Raw genomic sequence first — 26,578 nt, 5'->3', positions numbered from 1 at the left:
AACACATGGTGGGCATATGCTTCACTTCACTTCGTTTGTCATTGCTATGTAATATTTCTGTCCTATATGAGTCTATTAAAAATATTGCATAAATAAACAGCTCATATGAATGGAAGAGCTCACTCTTATTAACGGCAGGGGTTTCCATTTCAGTCGTAAAGGCGTTTTAAAGGTCTGAGTTAATGAACAAACATATTTTGGTGCATGTCCCACCCCTGCAATTACTTTTGCATATACAAATCCATTTTTTTGTTTGCATGTGGTAAGATACTCTAATATAGCTCAGCAAAAACACATCTTTTATTTATTTATTTGTTTTATTTAATCTCATATTTAATACTATATGCTTTCACTTTGCCATGTTCCATGTCAACCCTAAACAACACCTTTGCATGTAGTCAACTGCTGTTGTGCACTTTCTCTCTGCTGCCCCATAAAGATGACGTTATGCTGCAGATCCGGGGCTGACGTCGCTCGCTCTCGCGATATTTCGGCGTCAAGCAGGTTTTGAGCCTAACCCCCCTCCCGCGCTGTCCCCTCCCACGCCCCAGCGCGCTGTGTCGGGATAGTGGCAGTATAAAGTATATCTTCCATCCGAGACAGATAAGAAGCGCCAGGCTAGAGGGGATGAAGATGGCGGACGCCAAGCAGAAAAGGAACGAACAGTTGAAGCGCTGGATAGGCTCGGAGACGGATCTCGAGCCGCCCGTCCTGAAGAAGAAGAAGACGAAGGTGAAGTTCGACGATGGCGCCGTGTTTCTGGCCGCCTGCTCCAGCGGCGACACTGAGGAGGTGCTGCGAATGCTCGACCGCTGCGCGGACATCAACTACGCCAATGTAGACGGACTCACCGCGCTGCACCAGGTGAGTTAAGAGCGGCTCAGCGGCGGCTGGTGTGCACAGATCCGTGTCTCAGGCCGGTTTGCTGGCTGGCTGTGTTTACTCAGCCAGGCACCACCACCACCACCATCATCATCATCATCATCATCTTCGTCGGGCCGTTTTGCGGAACCACGTTAGCCGCTGAAGCTAATCGGGCTCTGATTGAAACGAATATTAGCTTTTATGCGCACTGTGCTGGATCGATGAAGCCGGAATAATCGTATTTGTGTGTAAATGAGTTTGTGAAGGCAGGAAGAGGACTGCCTGACTGATTCTCGTGTGTGTGTGTGTGTGTGTGTGTGTGTGTGTGTGTGTGTGTGTGTGTGTGTGTGTGTGTGTGTGTGTGTGTGTGTTAGCTGATGGTTAGCCTGTTAGCCTCTAAATGTTAGTAGATATAACGTTACAGCACAATAACTGTTTATAAACTCATCGGGTGAATGTGCATGGGTTTTGTTATGTGTAGAATCACGGAGACGACTCGTAAATGTGTTTTGATCCGCTGGTCACCATTGAAATTACGTTGTTAAAGTGCATAGCAACCAGTTAGCACGGCGGTGTATTTTGAAGTTGGCCAAGTTACCTAGTTGACACGTATGTTGCGTTTGAGATTATTGACTGAAAATGTGGCATTTATGGGGGAAGATTCCGTGTAATATGGCTTCTGTGTGGCAGGGTGAATTATTATATAAAACGAGACCACGAGCGAGCGCGACAAAGGTCAAAGTCGCGCAGTTTATAACGAATAATAAGTTCGAGAAACTAAAATGCTGTCATCATATACTCTTTCATGTTGTAACAAACCCGTATGACTGATTTAACTCGTGTGACACTTCAAAGGTGATATTATTTGGCAGAATCAATGACCGCTCCAGTCACCATTCACTTTCAAAGCGTCTTTTTCATACAATGGCGACTTGCGCTGTCAGTTGTCAAAATTATACTTGTCTTCCACATTGGCGAGCCACACGAGAAAGCAAGTCAGTACGTTTCGAAACATAATGAATTCAAGTAAATCCTGACACAATTTTCCATAAATATTTAGTGTACTGTCGCTTTAAGACGTAGTTTCCTTGGCTCGACTGTAAACGTCCGTGAAAGATGCGTCACTTTAGTTGAGTTTTTCCGTTAATAACCGTGTAACGCGCTAATGTTTTTTTGCAAAAAAAGTATGTGTGGCAAAGATAGACGTGTGGTTGCAAGCGGAGGCAATTTCTGTCAATTTATCAATTGAATTTGTCTAGGAAAATAGGAAAGATACTATAAAACTTCATATTGTGTTTCATATTTAGATTTCTATTTAAGCAACATTTCTGGGCATCATAGACACAATAAACATGTTTATTCAGATGTTAAGGGTAAAACATTGCAACGCTTATTGTGTAATTCAAAGCCAAAGAGCATTAAAGTAACTGTTCTAGATGTCACAAAAGTCTACTCTATAAGTATCATGCAATTTGAACTGGAAAAAGTGTCTTTTGACATTGACAACCGTGATATCTAAAGCCCTGCAATGAGTCTTCTGGGTTTGATGTGGCTGTAAGTGACTGCAGGAGGTTGTCTGTACAGGCTCATGCATTTAAAATCACTTGCCTTTTTTTGGGCCGGTGTTCAGACAGGGGGAGGAAAGAATTTGGATGCAGCTCTTGAGACCTAACCATGACTGGAGAGGCTCCTTTCTCTATTGGGTCTGCTGTGTGTGTTTATGTATGTGGTGGGCATGTGAGGGAATGGAGAGTTTTAGCATGTGACCAGCAGGCAGTGAGTTCATAGCGAATGGCATTTGCTTTTAAACTCGTTATAAAAGACGCACAGGTTGAGTTGTGCTGGAGGCATTTTGTATATAAATTTTTAAGTGTGTAGTAGAAGATGTACATATTAATGTACAAAGGTGCTTCAAAAGGTCTTTCAAGCGATGCCATAGAAGAACCATCTTTGGTTCCACAAAGAACCGTTCAGTCAAAGGTTCTTTAAAGAACCATCTCTTTCTTACCTTTTTGTAATCTGAAGAACCTTCTTTCGCCCCAAAGAACCTTTTGTGAAACAGAAAGGTTCTTCAGATGTTGAAGGTTCTTTATGAAACCATTTAGACAAAAAGGTTCTTCTGTGGCATCGTGAAGCACCTTTATTTTTAAGAGTGTAGCTCTTGAAATTGTGCTTGGTTTGACGATTGCATCAAGAAATGAGAATGTGTTTTCACAAAAAAAATGGGTCACAGGGTCTGTTCTAGCAAGTGGAATTGGTTGCAACTAACAGCATAGTTGTATGTAGTTTGTTGGATGGCTTATAAAAATATCTAATTTTTCAAGTAGAAGAGAAGATGCTTTCTGCATTTTGTTGCTGGCATCAAATCTATGCGTTGATTCAGTCTCTTCTGCAGCAAATCCACTTGGTGATGTGACTGATATGATATTTATTTAGTTTTATTTTCATGTGTTCACTTAGTTAATTGCATTTTTTCAAGTTGTTTAGCGTTTACAAAATTTGCAGTTCTTTCATTATGCCCATGTCATGTTAATAATGTTATATTACGTATTTTTACAACATTCAGTTTCAGATTATAAGGAAGGAAATAGGCTTATGATGATGACACTGTTCCACAAGCTGGGTCTAAATTGAGCTGAACTTGTAGCCTACATCTGTGCATTATCAATACATCGATGTGGGTGGAGGCATTTATCAAAAGACATAATATGATGTATTGATGCAAAATGTAAAAAAAAAAAAAAAAAGTATCTTTATAGTATACCTATACATTTGTATATTTAAAAGTCTGAAAGATGGGCTATACTAAAGGACTTGTTTGACTGTTATAAAAAGAAGTCAAATATTTGATAACTTCTCTGTGATAACTTCACAAACTTTATTCGTGTTTTTTTTTTTTTAATGCGTTGTGTAAAAATGTGTTAGGCACAGTTTATGTCATTACATATCTCAGTGATGAGCTGTCATCGGACAATTTGATGATCTCATATGTGGCTTGTTTGCTTTTCCATTTTTTTAAGTTGTTGTTGTGGATGTACCATTTACATTTACTAGAGAAACCTGAGGATTTAACAAGCGGCTTGACTGGTTGTTGCTTAGTTTCGCTAGTACGGAATGATTAATTACACTTTTATTGCGTTCCCCTGTTTAAATGCACAAGAGTGTTGCACTGCAGGCCTTTAAATTGAACAATTCCCTTTTATTTTTGCAACTTTAGACTTGCCAATCCTCAGCTTCACTTTAGAGATATATAAGATTGGAGTCACGTGGTTTATATGTTTATTTAGACGTCAATATGTCAGCAAAAGTTGGTTCAGGCAGTGTTTTGGTCACCCCAGCATAACCCTAATTTCACACGCAGGCTCTAGGAGGAGGAAATAGACAGCTGCATCCCCTATGTAGTGTAGTTTACTCACGGCAATGTTTGGACTGAGCTACAATTAGGTTTTATGGTTTTTACTCGTGCAAAATGACGTATTTACTGGTCATTTTCATATTAATTGCAGAATGTAATGCTTTGTAGAAGATTAAAAGCATGTGACTCATACTTGAAGGTAGCACTGGGACCTGATTGGGATCATGCGATTCGTCCCCATTCAGGACAGTTTCACCGCATCTGTGCTGCAACAGGTAGTGACCTCACTTTCAGCGCACTGCTGTGTTTATCCAGGGAGGGACATGGTGTGCTGGTTCCAGTGACTGTAGTAGCAGTATGGTTAGGGTTATAAATATCATGTGCAGACTGGCCTGCAGGCAAGTGCAAGAACGCTAACTTTAGCACCCAGTCAACCCACATTCTGCGCGGCTCAATCTCATAGTTAAGAAACCTGGTGTGGGCTTCTGTTGTCTGTTCTTTACTCATGTTGTGCAGATTGATGTTTCAAATCGAAAGTCACTCACTTTGTCAGAGCCATGGCATAGTTGGTAGTGCATGTGCTCATGTTTGAATCAGTCTTGCGTCATGTTGTGATCTTCCTTTTTTGCCCCAATTTCATGTGCTTCTCAACTGTTACAAATGCAGAAAATGCTTTTTAAAAATGACTAGAAATTATCCATAAATGAGTGAACATCGCAAAGCCCATTGAGAACATGTCCAGATAACTATTCACCCCCAAACTCTTCAAGTAATTTTTCACAAAGAAAATGAAGACTATTTTTACAGCCACTGTAAAAATAAAAATGGATTTATATAATTGTGTACATAAATGTAATATTAATAGTAAATTTGCGTAAAGATTATGTGAATGCTGTTTTTTTACAGCAATTGTTTTTGCTTTATTTCCGTAATATATTTATATTTTTAATAAGATGTATAGCAAAGTATACTTTAATTAAGGCTATTTTTTTAACCTTTGATTTATGACATTATTTCCATATTATAATTTAAAATGTAGCTTATGAAGTTATTTACAAAAGTTTTTCTGCATCAATGCGGTGATTTAATAGATGTTAAAAAGGTCCTTAAAATATATACATTTAATACAATTTTTATTTTTATTTTTTATAATCTCTAACTACATTCAAACACATTTTGCATAAAAAAGGCTATAGGGCTAGTTTTTTTATAAGCTTTGTATTGACCTTATTTCTCTGATATGTATAAAAAAATAAAGTGATTTATAACAAACTATTTAGCGTGCTTTTAAACTATTTATTTAGAACAAAGTAAATTAGTATTCATGCTTATCATGTTTAATAAAAATATTTTGGGGTGAAATGTGACCCAGTTTGACACATTCTCATGAAATTTTCCCATATAGGAGTGATGACAGAAATATGGTGTGTCTTTCATGTATATAATCATTCCAGTTAAGCAGAAAATGGTTAGATTTATCTATTGGCTCAACAACTTTGTGGAGGCAGTATGCAAATAGAGGCGAGAAACAGCAGATTACGCCCGAGGCCTGAAGCGTTGGTGTCTGCAAGACTGTTCCTTAATGTTTTCCAAGGATGAGCGTTTCATAACGGCAGTATTTTTGAAATTGAAGGTTTACATGCACATAATCTGTTCGACCTGGTGTGTAGGCACAGCCCGGCGGCAGCCTAGTAGTCTGAGACGTGTCATTTATGGCACAGGTGGAATCTCCTGCAGTGCTGTCATCGGTGAGGTCAGAGTTTAGGTAGGTTTCAGTAAGAAGGTAGGTGAAGATATGTGGTTGTGTGTCGGGTGGGAAGGGTTGTGGCTGTGTCGTCCTGTGCCTGTATTCCTGTCGTGTCTCTCTTTGGAAACCAGGGCAGACCCAGAATTCCACAGCTGTCACTTACGCCCTCAGCCAAAACAGCCTCCACCTCCACAGTCACACCGTTTTACTCACAAACAGAGGCACATGATGAGGAATAATTAAGCAGCTCATTAGGCAAACAACAATGCATTAATCTCGTTCATTTGTTTTTTTAATGTGTCATTCTGTGATAGATGTGCCAGACTGCATATTGTTGCCGTTTTTTTCTGTTAAACAATAGTTTCAGCAGTGTTACGAAGAGGTGATGCGTAGAGATGGCATGATAATATGTGAGTTGATCTGACAGCGTTCAGGAAGCGAAGCAGCAGCTCAAGGAAATTGTGCCACTTCAGATGAAATTGCACGTTTTAGACTGTGAGATATTATAAAATTTCTGTCGTTGTGTTCACCCAAAAATGAAAATACTGTAATTTACTGACCTCATGTCTTTCCCACCCTGTACGACTTTTGTTCTACTGACAAAACTCAAACGTAGAATTTTTGTACACCGTAAGCAGTCTATAACAATAAGTCTTCATGAGAAAAGTATCAATGCTATGTCTACATGCACAATTTTTGTTTCAATTGGACTTAATTCATTCCGATTTATGAATCTGAATGTAGTGTTTGGTAGGGCTGCGACAATAAATCGATGCAGAATCGAATCATGGATCGATTCTCTTATCGCTAAATAAACTGATCGGGTTGATGTGTGCGTTTACCTGTATGTCACAAGCTTCAAATTGGAATTGATTATTTTAACATGCGCACACTAGGCTTGCCGCGATAGACGGTGCTGACGGTGATACCGGTGTTAAGCCGCAACACCGGTTACGTCACTTGCCCACCGACCCCCACCGTTGTTTAGATTTTTTTATAGTAATAAAAATCATTTAGTTCAGTAAAAGAACAGACACTACAATTAAAAACTGAACGCGGCTGCTCAACGTAGCATGCCGAACGACAGTCGCATTACAGATCAGATTTAATTTCTCCAGTGAGGAGAGTGAGTCCCCGGAAATGATTATTTTAACATGCGCACACTAGGCTTGCCGCGATAGACAGTGCTGACGGTGATACCGGTGTTAAGTCTCAACACCGGTTACGTGCTAATAGACGTTCTACATTTCTTATTTATTTGGTTATTATATTCTACATGTTTACTTGGCCTATTTCCAGTTTTGTATACCTATTTAAACTTTATGCAAGTTATTTGTTATTTTATATTAGGCATAGCTTGCCCTATAGCATGGTGTATTTGTTTTGTTAATAAACGTTCTATGTTTTATATATAGGCTAAAGTGAGTTTGACGTTGTATTTTGTTGTTGCATTCAAGCAATTGAGGCCTAACTGCCTCCAATTCAAAAGTGAAAGTAAAATGCGCACTTAAGCTGTTTAAAAGCGAAGGAAAGCGTGGAAAAGAGGGAAAATTCAAACGAACTAAAAACTAATAATTGCTTTACGCCAAATTGCCACTATTTCAAAGTGAAAGTAAAATGCGCATGTTGCTTTTACAAGCTATTTAAAAGTGAAGGAAAGCGAGGAAAAGAGGGAACGCTCCGCCCCCGCGGTGATACCGGTATTACCGGTGTTGTCACACAGCGATTAACCGGTGGGAAAATTTCCTCACCATCACAACCCTAGCGCACACTGCACAAATATATATATAGTTTCCCAATGTTTGCACATAATAACCACTCTCCTACACTTTCGTTTTTGTTTTAAACAACAGAATTAATATTTATCCATTTTCTGGATAAATATTTATCCATTTCGGCGCGTCATTACGCTATTTCTACGTCATTGCACATGCACAGTGATTTCAGTTTCGGTTTTCAATCCGATCAAGCGTTTACATGCGCTCTCAATTGTATTTGAAAAGGAATTAACCACCCCTTTCAATCCGGTTGAAGTTTCATTCGGATCGAGCTCAATCCGATTACAAATGGATTATTTGGTTGCATGCAAACATAGCCAGTGTTTGATTTGTGAGCGAATCAATCTGATATTTTAATTAATGGATCTGATTAACAAAACCGGTTTAAATGATTTGTTCATGAATCGGATTGATATGTTCAACTCACTCAATGTGATTTATCAGTGATTATGTTCCTCAAACAAATCTATAGTATTAGTTTAGAAAAAATGCACTGCGTCTGAATATGCCCACTTCCCTATATAGTAGGCGACAAACATTATGTGAAATGAGTAGTATGTTCAAATTCAAGGTGTACATCCTTTGGAGACTTTACAACCTCTGACGCCACAGGAATTGAGTTGAGATGTATCGAACATACTTTTTTTTTATGTTCTTGAAGTTTGTTTGATGAACGCAGAAGCTACTTGGTATGCAGTTTCAGATGCATACTTTGTAATAAGTGCAAGCGCACACTGCACAAATATATATATAGTTTCCCAATGTTTGCACATAATAACCACTCTCCTACACTTTCGTTTTTGTTTTAAACAGCAGAATTAATATTTATCCATTTCTGGATAAATATTTATCCATTTCGGCGCGTCATTACGCTATTTCTACGTCATTGCACATGCACAGTGATTTCAGTTTCGGTTTTCAATCCGATCAAGCGTTTACATGGGCTCTCAATTGTATTTGAAAAGGAATAAACCACCCCTTTCAATCCGGTTGAAGTTTCATTCGGATCGAGCTCAATCCGATTACAAATGGATTATTTGGTTGCATGCAAACATAGCCAGTGTTTGATTTGTGAGCGAATCAATCTGATATTTTAATTAATGGATCTGATTAACAAAACCGGTTTAAATGATTTGTTCATGAATCGGATTGATATGTTCAACTCACTCAATGTGATTTATCAGTGATTATGTTCCTCAAACAAATCTATAGTATTAGTTTAGAAAAAATGCACTGCGTCTGAATATGCCCACTTCCCTATATAGTAGGCGACAAACATTATGTGAAATGAGTAGTATGTTCAAATTCAAGGTGTACATCCTTTGGAGACTTTACAACCTCTGACGCCACAGGAATTGAGTTGAGATGTATCGAACATACTTTTTTTTTATGTTCTTGAAGTTTGTTTGATGAACGCAGAAGCTACTTGGTATGCAGTTTCAGATGCATACTTTGTAATAAGTGCAAGTGTCATTTGGACTACTTTGATTCCTCTGTAGACTTTAGCATTGTTATTTTTTTTTGTGAGGTAGAAAGAAAGGCATATGGGTTTGTAACAACATGAGTGGGTGTAAATAATTTTCATTTTTGGGTGAACTATTCTTTTAACGTCTCTGTCATCGCTCATAGTCATAGTACTGCAACATGATTATCTCGGCATGCATTGTGAATCCTGAGATTCCCAGCTGTATCTTAAGCCACCCAGTTGGCGTGTCAGAGCTGATATCTGGTGTAGATACTCAAAGAAACACTCCTCAGGATTCTTCTTTTTGTTGTGAACCTTTGTTCGTAAGGTCTTGTTTTATTCTATATATTGTGAGTCAGCATGGACAGCCCAGTCATTCTTGTGTAGCTGTAATAGATGTGAGTGATTCAAAACGATCAAAACTAAAGAGAACTTGTGTTGTTTATTTAATCTCATTTGAATCTTATTGGAGAATCGCCATCGTCGAATTTGCCAGCTTTTGCCAAGTTTATTTAGTATGCCTAGATAAACCTGTTTGTTTGTTTTCCCCAGAACTCCATGAGGTCACACTCATTTTCACATGAGGCATCAAAAAGTGGATTATTTTGGACCCTGGCTTTCAGTTTCACAGGTTATATACTTCTTAAAAAAATGTTTAAATCCCTGAAAACCATATTGTAAAAGAAAGATTTAACAGAGGAATTTGCGGGATGCTACATATTACCTGATCTGAGCAGGAGATGCTTTGCATCAGGGCCTGATATCTAAAACCAGCTCACGGTAATTTGGACTTAAATTGGCCTTAAATTAGCCTGCATTCCTGGGAAACAGGGAGATGTTCATTACCCGTTCTCTAAAAGGAGTTAAGGGCTCATCCCTTATGAAAACTTAACATTTCATCCCCAATTTCTAACACTAGAGCTGTGCAATATTGTGATATTTATTTCATTTTGCTTTGTCTTAAAGTGTAAATAGTAAACTCAAGTGTGAACAACCAGATTTTACAGGTTTTTCCTAAATCGTTCAGCCCAAAAAGGATGGTTTGCACTCAAGCCATTTTTGGTCACACTTTAGTTTAGGGACCGGTTCTCACTGTTACTATTTACTACTTTTGCCTCAAACTCCTAATTTGCTGCTTATTAATAGTAAGGTAGCCTAGTTGTTAAGTTTGGGTAAGGTATTGGGTAGGATTTAATATGATCATGCAGAATAAAGCATTAATGCGTTTTAGAAGTACTAATAAATAGCTAATATGCTAGTAATATGCATGCTAATAAGCAACTAGTTAATAGTGAGAATTGGACCTTAAAATATTCCTAATCCTAATAATAATCAACCTAATCTTTTTAAAATTAATTATTATTATTTTTTTTTTTAAATATAGAGCTATTCAGTTCTTGTTCTGTCTTGCAAAACATAGTAAGGGCTCCAGACTGCGACCAAATGTTCGCATTTAGCAACCATTTTTTCTGCCTGTGCGACTAAATTTTGTGTGTGGTCGCACTGGCACGACCACCGCATTGTTCAACTTGTAAGCTCTACCATTTCTGTTGCATATGAGAAATATCAAAAGGCAAACGAAGCTGAAAGCATAACGAAACCACGCTACTCGTTTGAACTGCGCAGCCCTTATAGAATAGAGCATGGTTTGTACTCGCCGCGTCAGCAGGAGTGCGAAGCAATAATGACGCGAATATTGAGGAAATGATGGATGGTTTTCAAGCTAAAGTAAAAGACCAATTCTTAAACAAGAGAAGGGGAACATGTTGGTATTCTTGTCGAAAAAAAAACATGCAAGCACTGTCACCGACAGCAAGTTTAGTTTTACTTTTCTTTTTGTTTTCATTTTGAAAAGCTTGTTATCTTTGCTGTTTGCCTCACGTTACACTATGTAAGCTCTCTTTTACTTATTTTTTTTATTTGATTCCTCTGTTTTCTAATCGTTCTGTAATTTATTAGTTGGTATATTATACAGCATGTGGTGTGTGCCATGCCTCATCTTATTCGTTTTTGTTAATAAACGTTTTGTAAGCTAGTTTGTCGTATCTTACTGTTTTGTTTTTGTTGTTGTGCTTTTTAATTAAGAGTAACAAAGAATCTATCTATTGTTTTAGTCTTAAAAAGTGAAATATGTATAGATGTATGTAAGCAAAACCACAAGATCGTGACCACAAGATCGCAAATTAGAAAGCGAAAGCATCCAAAGCCCGGCTTATAATACCGTTTTCATATAACTATAAACAATGATAAATGTTCATCAGCATGCATTGATTAATCCCATGTTGTATCAAAAAAATTAATAAAATAAATTGCAACCAAATCATGTGCTCCGGCGACCAACTGAGAAAATTAGTCGCAAAAGAGCGACCGGTGGGAAGAATGAGTCTGGAGCCCTGATAGTAGACATTATTTGACTATATTTTCAGATTTCTCTTTATTTCCATTTCCATTGCCATTTGGGTTAAATCATAATGTCAGTTTGGCTGTTGACGGTCATAGTAACATTATGTAAAAGGGTGATGGAGTCATGTTTTCTCTTTGTCATATATATATATATGTGTATAAGCTCCAGCCTAAAGGAAATTAGTCGTGACACAAATTAGTTGTGTGGGCCCTTATTTCCTCTTGGTTGGTGCAAGAACTGGCGTCAGCGCATGTATTTTGGCTTTGACGGAACCATAACTAAGGAATTACGAGACACCGTAAAAGCTGAAGACAGGTCAGTGGTTTTGTGTTAAAGGTATGAAATAATTTATGGATTTAATTTAACGCAGTGGGTGGTGTATTGAATTGTAATGCCATTAATTTGGGTGTTTTCTGGTTCAGTAAGTGCAAAGTGTTATGATGCCATTTTGTCTTAAATAATTAATTGTTAATTGTTTTAAAATTGTTTTTTGATGGTGTCCATCCCATCACCAGGTTTCTCATGCATATGTAATGCACATGTAATTTGCATAAGATAATCAATTATTCATTGTTTATGGGAAGTGGGAGGAGGTTGTCAAGAAGGATCAGTGTGGTACAGGTTTTAATCAAAGGTTAGCAATTTAGGTTTTATTGCGTTGAAATATTATGGTAAGCAGGAAATAAAATGATACTTGGCCGTCACTGTGGAGTTGTGTAGTCATCAAAGTCTGTGTACTGCTTGATTGACATGCTAATATTAGAAACCAGAACACCAACAGTTCATGTTTTACAGTTTGTAATAAGCAGGCTTGGCCCTGTCAGGCAGGCGGTGTTGAGATATTTTCAGTTGTATGTTTGAAAGGAACCCATAATCAAGGGCAGGAAGTCTGTTGAAGACGTAGAGCTACAGCGTTGTGTCATCTGTTGTCTCTGAACACGTTGACTTGTCTTCCATGCCATTTGGGTTTCGCAGTGGGGTCAAAAAAATAACAAAAAAACTGTGAAGTCCAGTTTTATAATTTTAGATTCTAAATTATTTCCAGTTGTGCTGGTAATGTCAATTCCTGCGTCTTCCGAAAGTGGTGCACAAGTGGCTGCTAATAAAACCGTGAAATGTGACAGTGTATATAAACCAAAAATATAACTGCCACAGGAACACATTCTGTGTGAATGGCCGCAGGTTTCTTTATTTGATTTCAAAATGGTTTGACTGTAGGACTTGCAGAAAAATTAAATGTTTTGAAAGATCGTTATTTAGAGGCAAATATTTTTCTGTTATTTAATTTGATTGATTTATAGGCACATTAATTGTAATTAATTCCAATGCACTGCCACCAAATTCTGGAATGTCCTCCATCAGTTTAGATGACTATATGGCGGAGCAGGTGAACAATTTCAGACAAGCGTCACTGCAGGTTCAAACTGGTTTACTTGAGGATTGCTGATGTGCAAGAATTCTTAAGGAATGTTTTAGACTAGAGCCTGAAGCCCACCTTGATGTCCACGAACACACTGATTGCTGTCTTAACCTTTCATGCGCTTGATTGCCAGCGTTCTCCAATCAGTGTGTGCTGTTCTGTGATTGGCTTTCGAATTGGTTGATAAGAGCAAATATTTTGAATGTTGAATACTTAGTTTAGTTGTGAATGATGATGATGACATTTATAGGACAGAATCACTAAGTGATTGCCACTCAATGCATTTTAGTTCATCAGCATCTTCCAGGAAGCTGTAAAAGGAATTAATTGTAAACCCAGTGGCTTTCCATGTGAATGTCACATTCATACTGATTCTCTGGCTGTCATGTTTTTAGTGAATGCTGGCACTTTCTGTAGATATGATTTGTAAAAGTTTTAGGCCATATTTCTGAAATCACCCCCTATACCATCATTCGCTATTTGCGACATAGGGAAGGAGTGAATTAAAACAAGTGAGCAAATTTGGACTGAATGAGTCGGAAGTGCTGTGGAATGACTGTCCCTTCAGAACTATATAAGGATATAATGGTTGATTTTTGGACCCAAGTGTTTCACTTGGTTCTGAGGAACCTCTCAACTCAGACATGAGGCATGTCCTCTGCTCTGGGTCCAAGTGGAATGACATCAGCGTAGGTTTTCCTTCGCATTCCTGTCTCTCTCTTTTTTTTCTTTCTCTCACAAGGGTGCGAGGGCAGGGCTGTCTTGCTCTGGCTGGAGAGAGGTCTGCAGAATAGTGATAAATAGCATGCATGAATTCTTAACTGCTTGTAGCTCAAGTCAGTGGTCCTGCTATGTGTTTGAAAGTGGCCAACGTGGAATGCCTCTGGCAATAACTGTTAAGCCCAGTAAAAAGCTGCTGCTAGTATGTTTTTGAGGTTAACTTCTGTGAATTGGTCACAGTGGTTGGCTAGTCATCCAATGACTAGTTTTTTTTTTTAATGTTTTGATGTCTAACAGCAATGCTTTAATTTGCCTGCAAAACAGCGTGTTTTTGAAAGCAAGAATGCATCTCGTGTTAACATCCAACCTAAGAAATGTGTCCGATTGGGTTCAGGAGAGCCTTTAACCAGCCTAATTAAACAGGCAACCCACTAGTCAAGTGAGTAGGTTTGCACATGGCTAGTACCTTCAGTGTGTTTGCTTCGCTCAGCCCATCCTTGCAATGTTTCTCAGGAATACATTTAGTAAAGCCTTCTGTTGGAAATAACCTAATTTATTCAGTGTTTGTTTTGATATTGTAGTGAAGGTCTTCTAAAAAAAAACTCTTAAACTCCCAAGCACATTAAAATGAGCACTTCTGAGAAAAAGAATGTTCTACCTGAAAATTACTCCTAATGTGTTTATGGAACAGCTCAAACAAACTTTTTTGGGAAGTGAGGAACCACTTTCAAAGAGCCAAATCTGAGCAGCTTATTTGCAAGAATGGGATTAACTGTTTGCAGAGGACTCTAACGATGTGCCACACGTCTCTTCAAACAGTGAGAAACCGACAGCTTTAGATGTGCTGCTGTTGCCCCACTCAAGACCGAAATTGACTTGTTGCATCACAGAGATGCATCCTTATATAGTCAGTGTGTTTGCTTCGCTCAGCCCATCCTTGCAATGTTTCTCAGGAATACATTTAGTAAAGCCTTCTGTTGGAAATAACCTAATTTATTCAGTGTTTGTTTTGATATTGTAGTGAAGGTCTTCTAAAAAAAAACTCTTAAACTCCCAAGCACATTAAAATGAGCACTTCTGAGAAAAAGAATGTTCTACCTGAAAATTACTCCTAATGTGTTTATGGAACAGCTCAAACAAACTTTTTTGGGAAGTGAGGAACCACTTTCAAAGAGCCATTTATTTGCAAGAATGGGATTAACTGTTTGCAGAGGACTCTAACGATGTGCCACACGTCTCTTCAAACAGTGAGAAACCGACAGCTTTAGATGTGCTGCTTTTGCCCCACTCAAGACCGAAATTGACTTGTTGCATCACAGAGATGCATCCTTATATAGATCACTTTGAAGCCGCATATAAGCTCACAGAATTCTCATGTAATTCTCACTCCCGTGCTTTATAAAGTGTAAGATTTAACTAGGGGTGCTCCGATCAGGATTTTTGAGGCCGATCACAGAAAGTAGTATCTACCGATACCGATCTTTTTAAAGCCTTCTTTTGATCATTTATACCTATTTATAGTGATACTCCAATCAGGATTTTTAGACATTTATTCAGGGCCTGAATTAAATTTTTGAAAATGGGGGCAATTCCCCTCTTAGGTGACTCTTGTGAGAGGATAAGCAGCTTTCACACAGGAGTCCTCTACTGATCCTTGGCTGTTTACCACAAACACAACATTTATCCATTATTTTGATTTTAAATCCAAACATTGTCACTGAAAATGCTTTTTCAGCATTGCAATTCTTTTTTTTACACAGTAGAGTAATACAATCTTTCAAAGACATGCTTAAACACAATAAATATAAGCAACACATTATTCAATGCTTTTTACTTTTGCATTTACTTCTAGATTTATATAGTACGTTGCTCAAGCAAGTGGCAAAACATTTAAACTACTTTTCTTACGTTATCACAAACTTACCATTGACAGAAATAGCCAGCTCTACTGCCTTTCCTTTTGCGTTGAAATCTTTATTACAAGCAATCCCGCGGTTCATAAAGAACTTTATTTTCCTACCTCCACGAGTGCCATCTATTATTGCCTTGTTTATCTAAAAGTGCTCTTTCCCTTTAAACCTAACCAAAAAGCCATATGTGTTGACTGAAACACAGTAGACTTTAATAATATGAATTTATGGTGTAATTACTACATTTTCGTGTCAATCCAAGTTCATATTTACTGCAAAAAATGCGCTGTTACTTTAATTCAGCGTTTGCAGCGCAGCAAAAATAGACCCGGTGCGGAAACTATCTCTCCACCGCTCGTGGACCGCACTACTGGACCGCAACCATGTGCAGTGTGCACGCTTTATTAATCCGTTAACATGAGCGTGGAAAAAATACGCACCACATTCGCACTGCAAACATAATGTGAACCTGGCATGATGTGTGCATGCTGCGAGTGTGCATGAGTGCACGGTCTCCAGGAGAGCGTGCGAGCGCTGAATGGTTAAACACTGGCAAGAATTAAAAAGTAATGCAATTTATAAACTTTACGATGATGATTTCGTGACGATGTGACACTGCCTCGATTGTGCAAGTGACAATTCCTGTGTCAACTGTGCAGCGTGCAGCTTGCTTACAGACAGACGCAATGTGGTGATTTGAAACCATTTGCATATTTTGAGAGAGCGCGCGCGACAGTGATTCACTCATGCTGTTTGTGAAATTATGTCTAAGTTATTTAATTAAGAAATATGAGGGTGAGTACCTCACCTTCAGCATTATAATGATTTCACCCGTGCCGGACAGAGACTGAGACGGTGCCGCTGCATGTCATGCCAAACCTCTCACGGCAGTGTCATCAGCTTGAGATCGTTTTTTTGAGATCGGCCTTTTAGAGACTGCCGATCAATCATCCCAAAGCGATTATCGGCCGATAGTGATCGGTAGCCGATCAATTGGAGCACCCCTAGATTTAACCGTTCTGACAATATAGATATCATTTGCTTTACTGCAGCAATGCATTTGCTGTAAGATATGGTGTAAGATTAGAGGTCCAATAGAGAATTCTTAGCAAATATTTTCTCTTTAGAATGAATAGTAGTAATAATAGGAATGTTGCTCAAAGCAAATTTTGTTGTCTAACAATTTGTTAACGGTGGTGCTTCAACCCTCTACGGACACTTTGGCAATTGAATCGCCATTGGCTAGTAAATTTTTTAGTTTACTCGCCAAACTGATATACTATATTTTTTATATATACTATATAATACTGTATATGTTTGTAAAATGGCACAGCTTTTTAAATATATTAAAGTACACTCTTAACATCAGTCAGTCAAGCATTATGATATTAGGATAATCAAGTATTATTTAATGATAGAACTTAATTAGAATTAAAACTTGGTAACCATGTATGAATGCATAGACATTCTAACTGAATTTAGGACTGGTGGTGGTGTTTTTTTTGGTCATTAAGTGTTTCTGTAAAAAAAATGGAAAAAAACCTAACAATAATACTGATAAGATGATGATAATAATAAGAATAATACGAATTCTACTAATAAGAACAGTATAAAACGCACTAAGGATTAACAATTCATGAATATGAATCAGGTTGTTTGAGTTTGCTCGAACTGATTTGCTGAAATCAAAACAGGGACTATAATAGGTGAGCACCAGCCAATGAGATTGCTGTTTGCGCACTAGTTCCGCCCACTAACGAAAAACCCAGCAGTTCTTAAAAGCTAAAAAAAAATCCAAAGGAATTTTGACAGCAAAATACAACAAAAAATATCGTTTACATGTAGCGAGTCAATTCTGCATGTATGTAAGGCTCTCTCTGCTCTCACCAAAGCGACAGCTAGTCGTGCGTTTGCACATGGCTAGTACCTTCAGTGTGTTTGCTTCGCTCAGCCCATCCTTGCAATGTTTCTCAGGAATACATTTAGTAAAGCCTTCTGTTGGAAATAACCTAATTTATTCAGTGTTTGTTTTGATATTGTAGTGAAGGTCTTCTAAAAAAAACTCTTAAACTCCCAAGCACATTAAAATGAGCACTTCTGAGAAAAAGAATGTTCTACCTGAAAATTACTCCTAATGTGTTTATGGAACAGCTCAAACAAACTTTTTTGGGAAGTGAGGAACCACTTTCAAAGAGCCAAATCTGAGCAGCTTATTTGCAAGAATGGGATTAACTGTTTGCAGAGGACTGTAACGATGTGCCACACGTCTCTTCAAACAGTGAGAAACCGACAGCTTTAGATGTGCTGCTGTTGCCCCACTCAAGACCGAAATTGACTTGTTGCATCACAGAGATGCATCCTTATATAGATCACTTTGAAGCCGCATATAAGCTCACAGAATTCTCATGTAATTCTCACTCCCGTGCTTTATAAAGTGTAAGATTTAACTAGGGGTGCTCCGATCAGGATTTTTGAGGCCGATCACAGAAAGTAGTATCTACCGATACCGATCTTTTTAAAGCCTTCTTTTGATCATTTATACCTATTTATAGTGATACTCCAATCAGGATTTTTAGACATTTATTCAGGGCCTGAATTAAATTTTTGAAAATGGGGGCAATTCCCCTCTTAGGTGACTCTTGTGAGAGGATAAGCAGCTTTCACACAGGAGTCCTCTACTGATCCTTGGCTGTTTACCACAAACACAACATTTATCCATTATTTTGATTTTAAATCCAAACATTGTCGCGGTTCATAAAGAACTTTATTTTCCTACCTCCACGAGTGCCATCTATTATTGCCTTGTTTATCTAAAAGTGCTCTTTCCCTTTAAACCTAACCAAAAAGCCATATGTGTTGACTGAAACACAGTAGACTTTAATAATATGAATTTATGGTGTAATTACTACATTTTCGTGTCAATCCAAGTTCATATTTACTGCAAAAAATGCGCTGTTACTTTAATTCAGCGTTTGCAGCGCAGCAAAAATAGACCCGGTGCGGAAACTATCTCTCCACCGCTCGTGGACCGCACTACTGGACCGCAACCATGTGCAGTGTGCACGCTTTATTAATCCGTTAACATGAGCGTGGAAAAAATACGCACCACATTCGCACTGCAAACATAATGTGAACCTGGCATGATGTGTGCATGCTGCGAGTGTGCATGAGTGCACGGTCTCCAGGAGAGCGTGCGAGCGCTGAATGGTTAAACACTGGCAAGAATTAAAAAGTAATGCAATTTATAAACTTTACGATGATGATTTCGTGACGATGTGACACTGCCTCGATTGTGCAAGTGACAATTCCTGTGTCAACTGTGCAGCGTGCAGCTTGCTTACAGACAGACGCAATGTGGTGATTTGAAACCATTTGCATATTTTGAGAGAGCGCGCGCGACAGTGATTCACTCATGCTGTTTGTGAAATTATGTCTAAGTTATTTAATTAAGAAATATGAGGGTGAGTACCTCACCTTCAGCATTATAATGATTTCACCCGTGCCGGACAGAGACTGAGACGGTGCCGCTGCATGTCATGCCAAACCTCTCACGGCAGTGTCATCAGCTTGAGATCGTTTTTTTGAGATCGGCCTTTTAGAGACTGCCGATCAATCATCCCAAAGCGATTATCGGCCGATAGTGATCGGTAGCCGATCAATTGGAGCACCCCTAGATTTAACCGTTCTGACAATATAGATATCATTTGCTTTACTGCAGCAATGCATTTGCTGTAAGATATGGTGTAAGATTAGAGGTCCAATAGAGAATTCTTAGCAAATATTTTCTCTTTAGAATGAATAGTAGTAATAATAGGAATGTTGCTCAAAGCAAATTTTGTTGTCTAACAATTTGTTAACGGTGGTGCTTCAACCCTCTACGGACACTTTGGCAATTGAATCGCCATTGGCTAGTAAATTTTTTAGTTTACTCGCCAAACTGATATACTATATTTTTTATATATACTATATAATACTGTATATGTTTGTAAAATGGCACAGCTTTTTAAATATATTAAAGTACACTCTTAACATCAGTCAGTCAAGCATTATGATATTAGGATAATCAAGTATTATTTAATGATAGAACTTAATTAGAATTAAAACTTGGTAACCATGTATGAATGCATAGACATTCTAACTGAATTTAGGACTGGTGGTGGTGTTTTTTTTGGTCATTAAGTGTTTCTGTAAAAAAAATGGAAAAAAACCTAACAATAATACTGATAAGATGATGATAATAATAAGAATAATACGAATTCTACTAATAAGAACAGTATAAAACGCACTAAGGATTAACAATTCATGAATATGAATCAGGTTGTTTGAGTTTGCTCGAACTGATTTGCTGAAATCAAAACAGGGACTATAATAGGTGAGCACCAGCCAATGAGATTGCTGTTTGCGCACTAGTTCCGCCCACTAACGAAAAACCCAGCAGTTCTTAAAAGCTAAAAAAAAATCCAAAGGAATTTTGACAGCAAAATACAACAAAAAATATCGTTTACATGTAGCGAGTCAATTCTGCATGTATGTAAGGCTCTCTCTGCTCTCACCAAAGCGACAGCTAGTCGTGCGCCGTTACACAAGTTCACAGGTACAATCTAGGGATGCACGATATATCGGCCACCATATCGGTATCGGCCAAAATTTTCATATCGGTGCATCCCTAGTACAATCAAGTACAAGTGCAAACAGCATCCATTGAGATTAACTGAAAAATAGCACAGATCGCTTGACTGAGAGTGAAACTCTGAAGCGCTCAGTCAGTGTGTTCAGTGAGTGAAAATATATCTGTGCTAAACTTATACTTAGCCTCCAACTCACACACTTGTGAGTAAAATCTGAGAATTTATTAGCCATTGGCTAATATTAGACATCATTTAGTCGCCCAGACTGAAGATGTAGTCACATGTGAGTGATTTACTCGCAATGTAGAGGGTTGTGCTTTGATGGCTGAAGGGGATGAATTTAGAGATTACTTCTCAGAGGATAGTTTTTGCATGCTTCTGACAGTCAATCTTTTTTTTCTTACACTACAAGCACAGTGTTAGCATGCTAGAGCCTTTTTCTGAGAAGTTGCATTCACTGAATTCACTCGTTCCCTTGATGGTTAGTTGATCATTCTGGCACATTCCCAAGTCAAGAATGTATTCATGTTGTGGCGACTGTTGTGTAGGTTTTAGGTTTCATTTGCATTACACTGCCAAAAACAAAGAGTTAGAAGCTGCAATGACCAACACAAAAACAGTGATCCTGTTAATCATGCTGTTGTACCTTCTCAAACCCTGTTAGATGATAGATACTCTCTGTAGTCACCCTTACTTCACGCTTATCATTATGAATCAGGGTCACACTTGTGAAGGAAGGCAGGCAATGGTTGAGTCACAACGGAGGAACGTCAGCAGCGATCAATGTCCTATAAATTTACAAATGACTGTCAGTGTGTGTGGGCGTGGAACGTCATGCAGGCTGACGTGATCGTGAATTGCACTCTTGTCCAGATGGAGCCAATCAAATGTTTAGAGCTTGTAGTTTGCAGTCACCAGATGTCGGAATGCTTGTTTGGGTTTTTCACAGATTGGAGATGAAAAATACAAGTGGATGAGGGAAAACATGTATACAGTTCAGCAGCAATCACTTAGGGCGAAGGTCAGCTTCTTCTGACCTTCTCCCGAGCTTTTGTTTCTGGTTTGTGTGGGTTTATTAGGTGTGTTCTTTTGTCATTTGTTTGAGTGTGGACTTATCAGTTGATATAAGTGACGGTCAGTTGAGAGAGTTGAAAAGAGTGTTAAAAAACCAAAGAGCTGGCTGTTAATTACCACTCTTTGCGTGCGTCTATACTCTTGTACCAGACTTGCATCATCTTGGCGCCTACACACTTGATTCAATTGGGAAGAGTGTTTTGCTAGGATGTGGAGTAACTGTGAGTTCACACCGCCGGCGGCGAGAGCGTCAAAGTGACCGGAAGACATTCATTTTCAATGTGAGCGGGCGGCGAGGAGCGGCGCGGCGCGTCTTGGCCGGCGAGGGCGTCAAGGAGAGTTGAAATCAGTTCAACTTTATGGTAATGAACTATGACGCTGTTGGGCGGCAACCAATCGGAATGTAGAATTCCTCCGCTTGAGAGGGTCCCAGAGAACGCAGTCCTGTAAACTTTGGTTCCGACCACACATTAGTTCCTAATCAAAATGGAAGAGAGATTAATTATTGCTGTGGCGGGGTTCCCAGTCATTTATGATGTGTCTCTGTCTGTGTACAGAGACGTGAAAATAAAAAATGTTGCTTGGACCAAGGTGTCTGAGGTTGTTGGTGTTTCTGGTGAGTTGCGAAATGCGCATTTACGTTATATATTTTCTGAAAATAAGCGGGAATTGCGTGCTAACTTTCGTGCCAGAGGATGTTGCAAAATATTTCTGACATGATGAAACCTATTGGGTTAAACGAAAAATATGTGTTGTATTGATCAAACCCTTATGTAAATTAACCATGGTTTTACTGAGGTTACCACAAAAACAAACGCAGGTACTGTAGTAAAACCATGGTTTTGTCCATAGTAATCAATACGCCAAAAACAAACATGGTTAGCACACTTTTACTATAAAAAAACAGGGTTGATTTAAAGTAACTCCCTCAAAATAAAATATATTGAAAAAAGTTATTTGCATGATTTTTCGCTGGTTTAAAAAATAAATATAAAAAAATCTTACTTTGTGATTTAATCATTCATGCATGAAAGGGTTAAGGCTACACTTTAACCAGGACTGTTTTCAATGTAGGCTGCACACAAATTAATGGTACAAATTATTGTTAAATACAATAAATATATATTCAAAAAAAATTGTACATACATTTTTAAATACATTTAAAATATTGAAATGAGAACACAAAAGCCACGCCACACAAATAGCTTTTAATTGGTTTATTTCGTTAGCAAACATGTAAGTATATTGTTAAGTTCTTTCCATTAATATTTTTTTTACTTTCACATTTAAGATATATCATAAGGTTATACCCTTTTTGTGGTAAGTCTGCACAAGATCAGAACGCTTGTTTGGTATGTTTGCGGCCCCTTTAAATAAAGACAGATCGTGGAGCATCTACAGGGCAGCCAGAGCGAATTTTGACGCTCTCGCCGCCGGCGGTGTGAACGCACAGTAAGGGTGTCCAGTACTGCTCCTGGAAGGCCACTTTTAATGCTTAGCTTAGTTCCAGACTTTTAAAACACACTTGCCTGGGTGTTTTTAGTAGTCTTGAAGACTTTTGATTCAGATGTGTTCACCAAGGGTTAAAGCTAAACCTTACAGTTGGGGTTCTCAACTCTGGCCCTCGAAGTCAAACAGGAATTTGATTAGGGTTGGAGCTAAACTCTGCAGGAAAGTGGACGTTGAGGGCCAGAGTTGAGAACCCCTGCCCTTCAGAATTCAACACCCTTAACGTAGAGGAAAATGGAAGAGTTTCCAATGGTGACTTTGTCTGGCAAGCAAAAGTTAAAGACATTTTAGCTTGGGCTGCAACGAACTCTCACGTAGGCATCCATTGACCAATGAGATTCCCAGATAGGTAGGTTCAGTTGTTCTTATGGAAATCCAATTTCAGTCTTGGTTTTGAGCTGAACTAGATCTTTTAACACCCCCTTCAAAATGTACCCTACACATTCCCATCCTCATGTCAAATGCTTAATAACGCATGCAAAATACACTCACCTACTATCCCAGAACTTCTGCATCCTTCCTAATGTTTACACACGATACATTAAAGGGTTAGTTCACCCAAAAATGAAAATTAGCCTGTGTCTTACTCCTCCTCAAAGCATCCTAGGTGTATAATGACTTTCTTCTTTCAGACGAATCCAGTCGGAGTTATTTAAAAAAATTGTCCTGGCTATTCTAAACTCTATCATTGCAATCAGCGGGTGTTGCAGTTGAACAGTCCACAAGTCGTCAAATAAAGTGTGCGCATCCATAATAAAATGTACCTCAAACGGCTCCGGGGCATGAATAAATGCCTCCTGTAGTTGTAAGAAAAATTCCCATATATCAAACGTAATAAACACTTTTCTCTCTCTTACGGTATCTGTCATACGCGGAAGGCATTCCGGCAGATGACGCAGGACGTATGCGCAGCGCGCACCTCTGAGATATGCTAGTCTCGCGAGTTTGTTTATAGGAGCAAAGGAAGCAAAGTTTCTTTACTTTAGCAAAGGAAAACCAGTCTCATCTTGGTTTATATCGAAATCCTCTGACATTTTACTTTACAAATCCTCTGTTTGTACTTCTAATTCATGTCTGGCGTTTTTTGTTCTCTCTCCGCATTAGTCACTAATCACACAACACCGACGTCCTATGTCATCCGCCAGAACAGATTCCACATATCACAGATACTGGAGGTGAGAGAAAAGTGTGTATTTCGTTTGAAATATGGATATTTTTCTTACAAAAACACATGGATTCGCTACAGGAGGCCTTTATTCACGCCCCGGAGTCGTGTGAGGCACGTTTTATGGATGTGCGCGCTTTATTTGACAACTTGTGGACTGTTCAACTGCAGCACCCGCTGACTGCAATGATAGAGCTTGGAATAGCCAGTAAAAAATGTTTTGTGTAACTCCGACTGTATTCGTCTAAAAGAAGAAAGTCATATATACCTAGGATGCCTCGAGGGTGAGTAAAACAGGCTAATTTTAATTTTTAGGTGAACTAACCCTTTAAAATGACCTTTCTCTTGCTTGCTTTCTCTCTTTCATAGACTCCTTCCTCCCGGTGATCTATGTCCTGTCGTCATCGGCAGTAGCTCCGCCTGTGGAGGAAGCCACACAGTCAGCTAGCCCTCAGCATCTCCTAACCCTCGTCTTTCAGGGATGTGTAATTAAGCAGCTCCCTGGAGCATGACAGATCATAGGCGCTGACACTGCTGCAAGCCCTCAAACCTGACCGGACCCTTAACCGTGCACATCCAAACAAATGGCATATGTATGTCGAGGCCACCCTGGAGCCACCAGTGCTGATCTGTGTTTCCTGTGATAATAGATGTAGACTAATGAAGTGCTCCAGCGCATTTATAGGCAAAAGTTAACCGGTTAATTCCATAAGAAATAAGTGCAGAAACTACCTTTAGCTTATTGCTGAGGTAGTAACCTTGCGTTACCTTTCCTTAAATTTGTGTTTACTTTTAGGGGTTACCAATGGTCTACCTTTGATGGTGCTGCCCAAGTGACAAGCTGTTGTACTTCTAAGGTACAGTTCTTGCACATGCGAAAGTAGAGTTGGTTATTTGAGTTCATTTAGAGTTGGGTTTAGAGTTTATGTAGGAATCACTGCTCACAGACAGACATGTGGTGGCTTGGTGACCTTGAGCAATTGAGGGCACCTGCCAATTTCCCCACCTTCAAAACCTAGTGTTTGGAATTGAGAACCAATTTGTTTTTGGATCTGGTTTCCTAAAAAAGGATTGAAACTTCAGCATGTGAAAGAAATACAAGGACACAGTCCTGAAACACTGTCCCGTCCATACCCAAATGGATTGTACCCTTTACTCTGCGCCAAAGGCTTTGTTTGAACATCCTGTAGTGTGGAAGCACTCTTAACTGCTGTCTGTGTGATCAGCCCTTAACACTTCTAGAGAAATGGCATTGTTGCAGATAATCAGCTTTTTTTTGCCATAGTCTAAATGCCAGGACAGGGGCATCAAAAGGCTACAGCATTATGCAAGTGTACTGTTTACCCTGGCTTTTTAGACCTAATACCAGCCAGCAACCCCCTCTATGGCCACAGCTCATAGAAGCAAACTTGGCTCTCGCCGGCCGGTATTGTTTTGGCTGCCGGGTGTAAGCCAAAGTGCAACGTATACTTACAATCTCTTCCTTATTATACCTCTACCCTGCCGTCTCTTTTTCCATGGGAATCCCAGGGCCATATATGGTCGTCAGTGGCTGGCGAGGCAAATTAAGGCTTTTGCTCTCTCTCTCTCTCTCTCTCTCTCTCTCTCTCTCTCTCTCTCTCCCCCCTTCTTTCAAGTCCAGCTGTAACCCTCTCTATGTATATATGCGCGTGTGTGTCGCGAGGGGAAAATAGACTCTTTTTCTCTCTCTCTCTCTCTCTCTCTCTCTCTCTCTCTCTCTCTCTCTCTCCCCCCTTCTTTCAAGTCCAGCTGTAACCCTCTCTATGGCCTCTTGCAGTAGCTGTTTTTTTTTCGCTGCCTCACACATCTCTGGGTGAAATGTCAAGAATATGCATGCGTCATATATGCAAGGTTTTTTTATGTATCTATTTGTATAATTTGTTTCATGCATGTTTTTTGCTGCATTTCTGTTAAGTCTAGCAATGTACCAATATTAAGATGGTAAGACCTTCGTTTGTCTTCGGAACACAAATTAAGATATTTTTTATAAAGTCAAAGAGCTCTCTTGAATTTAGAGTTAAATCTGGCAATTTCACCTGTTACATTTTTCTTTTTTTTTGTTGCACATTCTCTCTCTCTCTGTGCTTCTTTCTCTTTCTACACAGAGACACACACACCACAAGAAGGAATTCCTTTTGTGGAAGTGGCTGTGTGCTGGTACGTTGATTATGTAGAGAGAGGAGGCAGGGCTCTTGCTGGCTCTGGGCTCAGAGCTGTGGTGTGTTACTTATCTGGAAATTTCTCCAGTGGTGTGATAGAGCCGGGCCCGACTGCAGCCTCGCTAGGTGGCCTCTGCTGCGGGAGAAAGCGAGACGGGAGCGGGTCGGTTGTAACGTCCGGGAGCATAGTATCATTGATAGAGTTGCTTTATAAGGGAGTGAATTGGATTTCCCTTTAAAGAAAACATGTGCGTTATCAGACCTTAGACTATATTCCCTATCTTTTGTTATTGCATGAGCTAGTGCAGGCTCATAAAAAAAATGCAGCATTAGGCTGTGGTTTTTATTTGGTCGCATGT

The 26,578-nt window shown here is 39.0% G+C and overlaps 1 protein-coding gene across 1 annotated transcript in view; it reads left to right on the top strand.

Annotated features, from left to right (window-relative positions):
- Positions 1–362: 362 nt before the first annotated feature.
- LOC107591124 (protein phosphatase 1 regulatory subunit 12A-like) overlaps positions 363–26,578 on the top strand; it is an 83,662-nt gene continuing 57,446 nt past the window's right edge. The window contains exon 1 of the mRNA XM_016280169.1: positions 363–864. Within this exon, the coding sequence (XP_016135655.1) occupies positions 628–864 (237 nt within the window). The 5' untranslated portion in view covers positions 363–627. The remainder of the gene's footprint in view (positions 865–26,578) is intronic.

Source organism: Sinocyclocheilus grahami, unplaced genomic scaffold (assembly GCF_001515645.1).
Source record: "Sinocyclocheilus grahami isolate Dianchi unplaced genomic scaffold, SAMN03320097.WGS_v1.1 scaffold8.1, whole genome shotgun sequence".
In the NCBI taxonomy this organism is placed as follows: Eukaryota; Metazoa; Chordata; class Actinopteri; order Cypriniformes; family Cyprinidae; genus Sinocyclocheilus; species Sinocyclocheilus grahami.
This window is presented reverse-complemented; position numbering and strand designations above follow the sequence as displayed.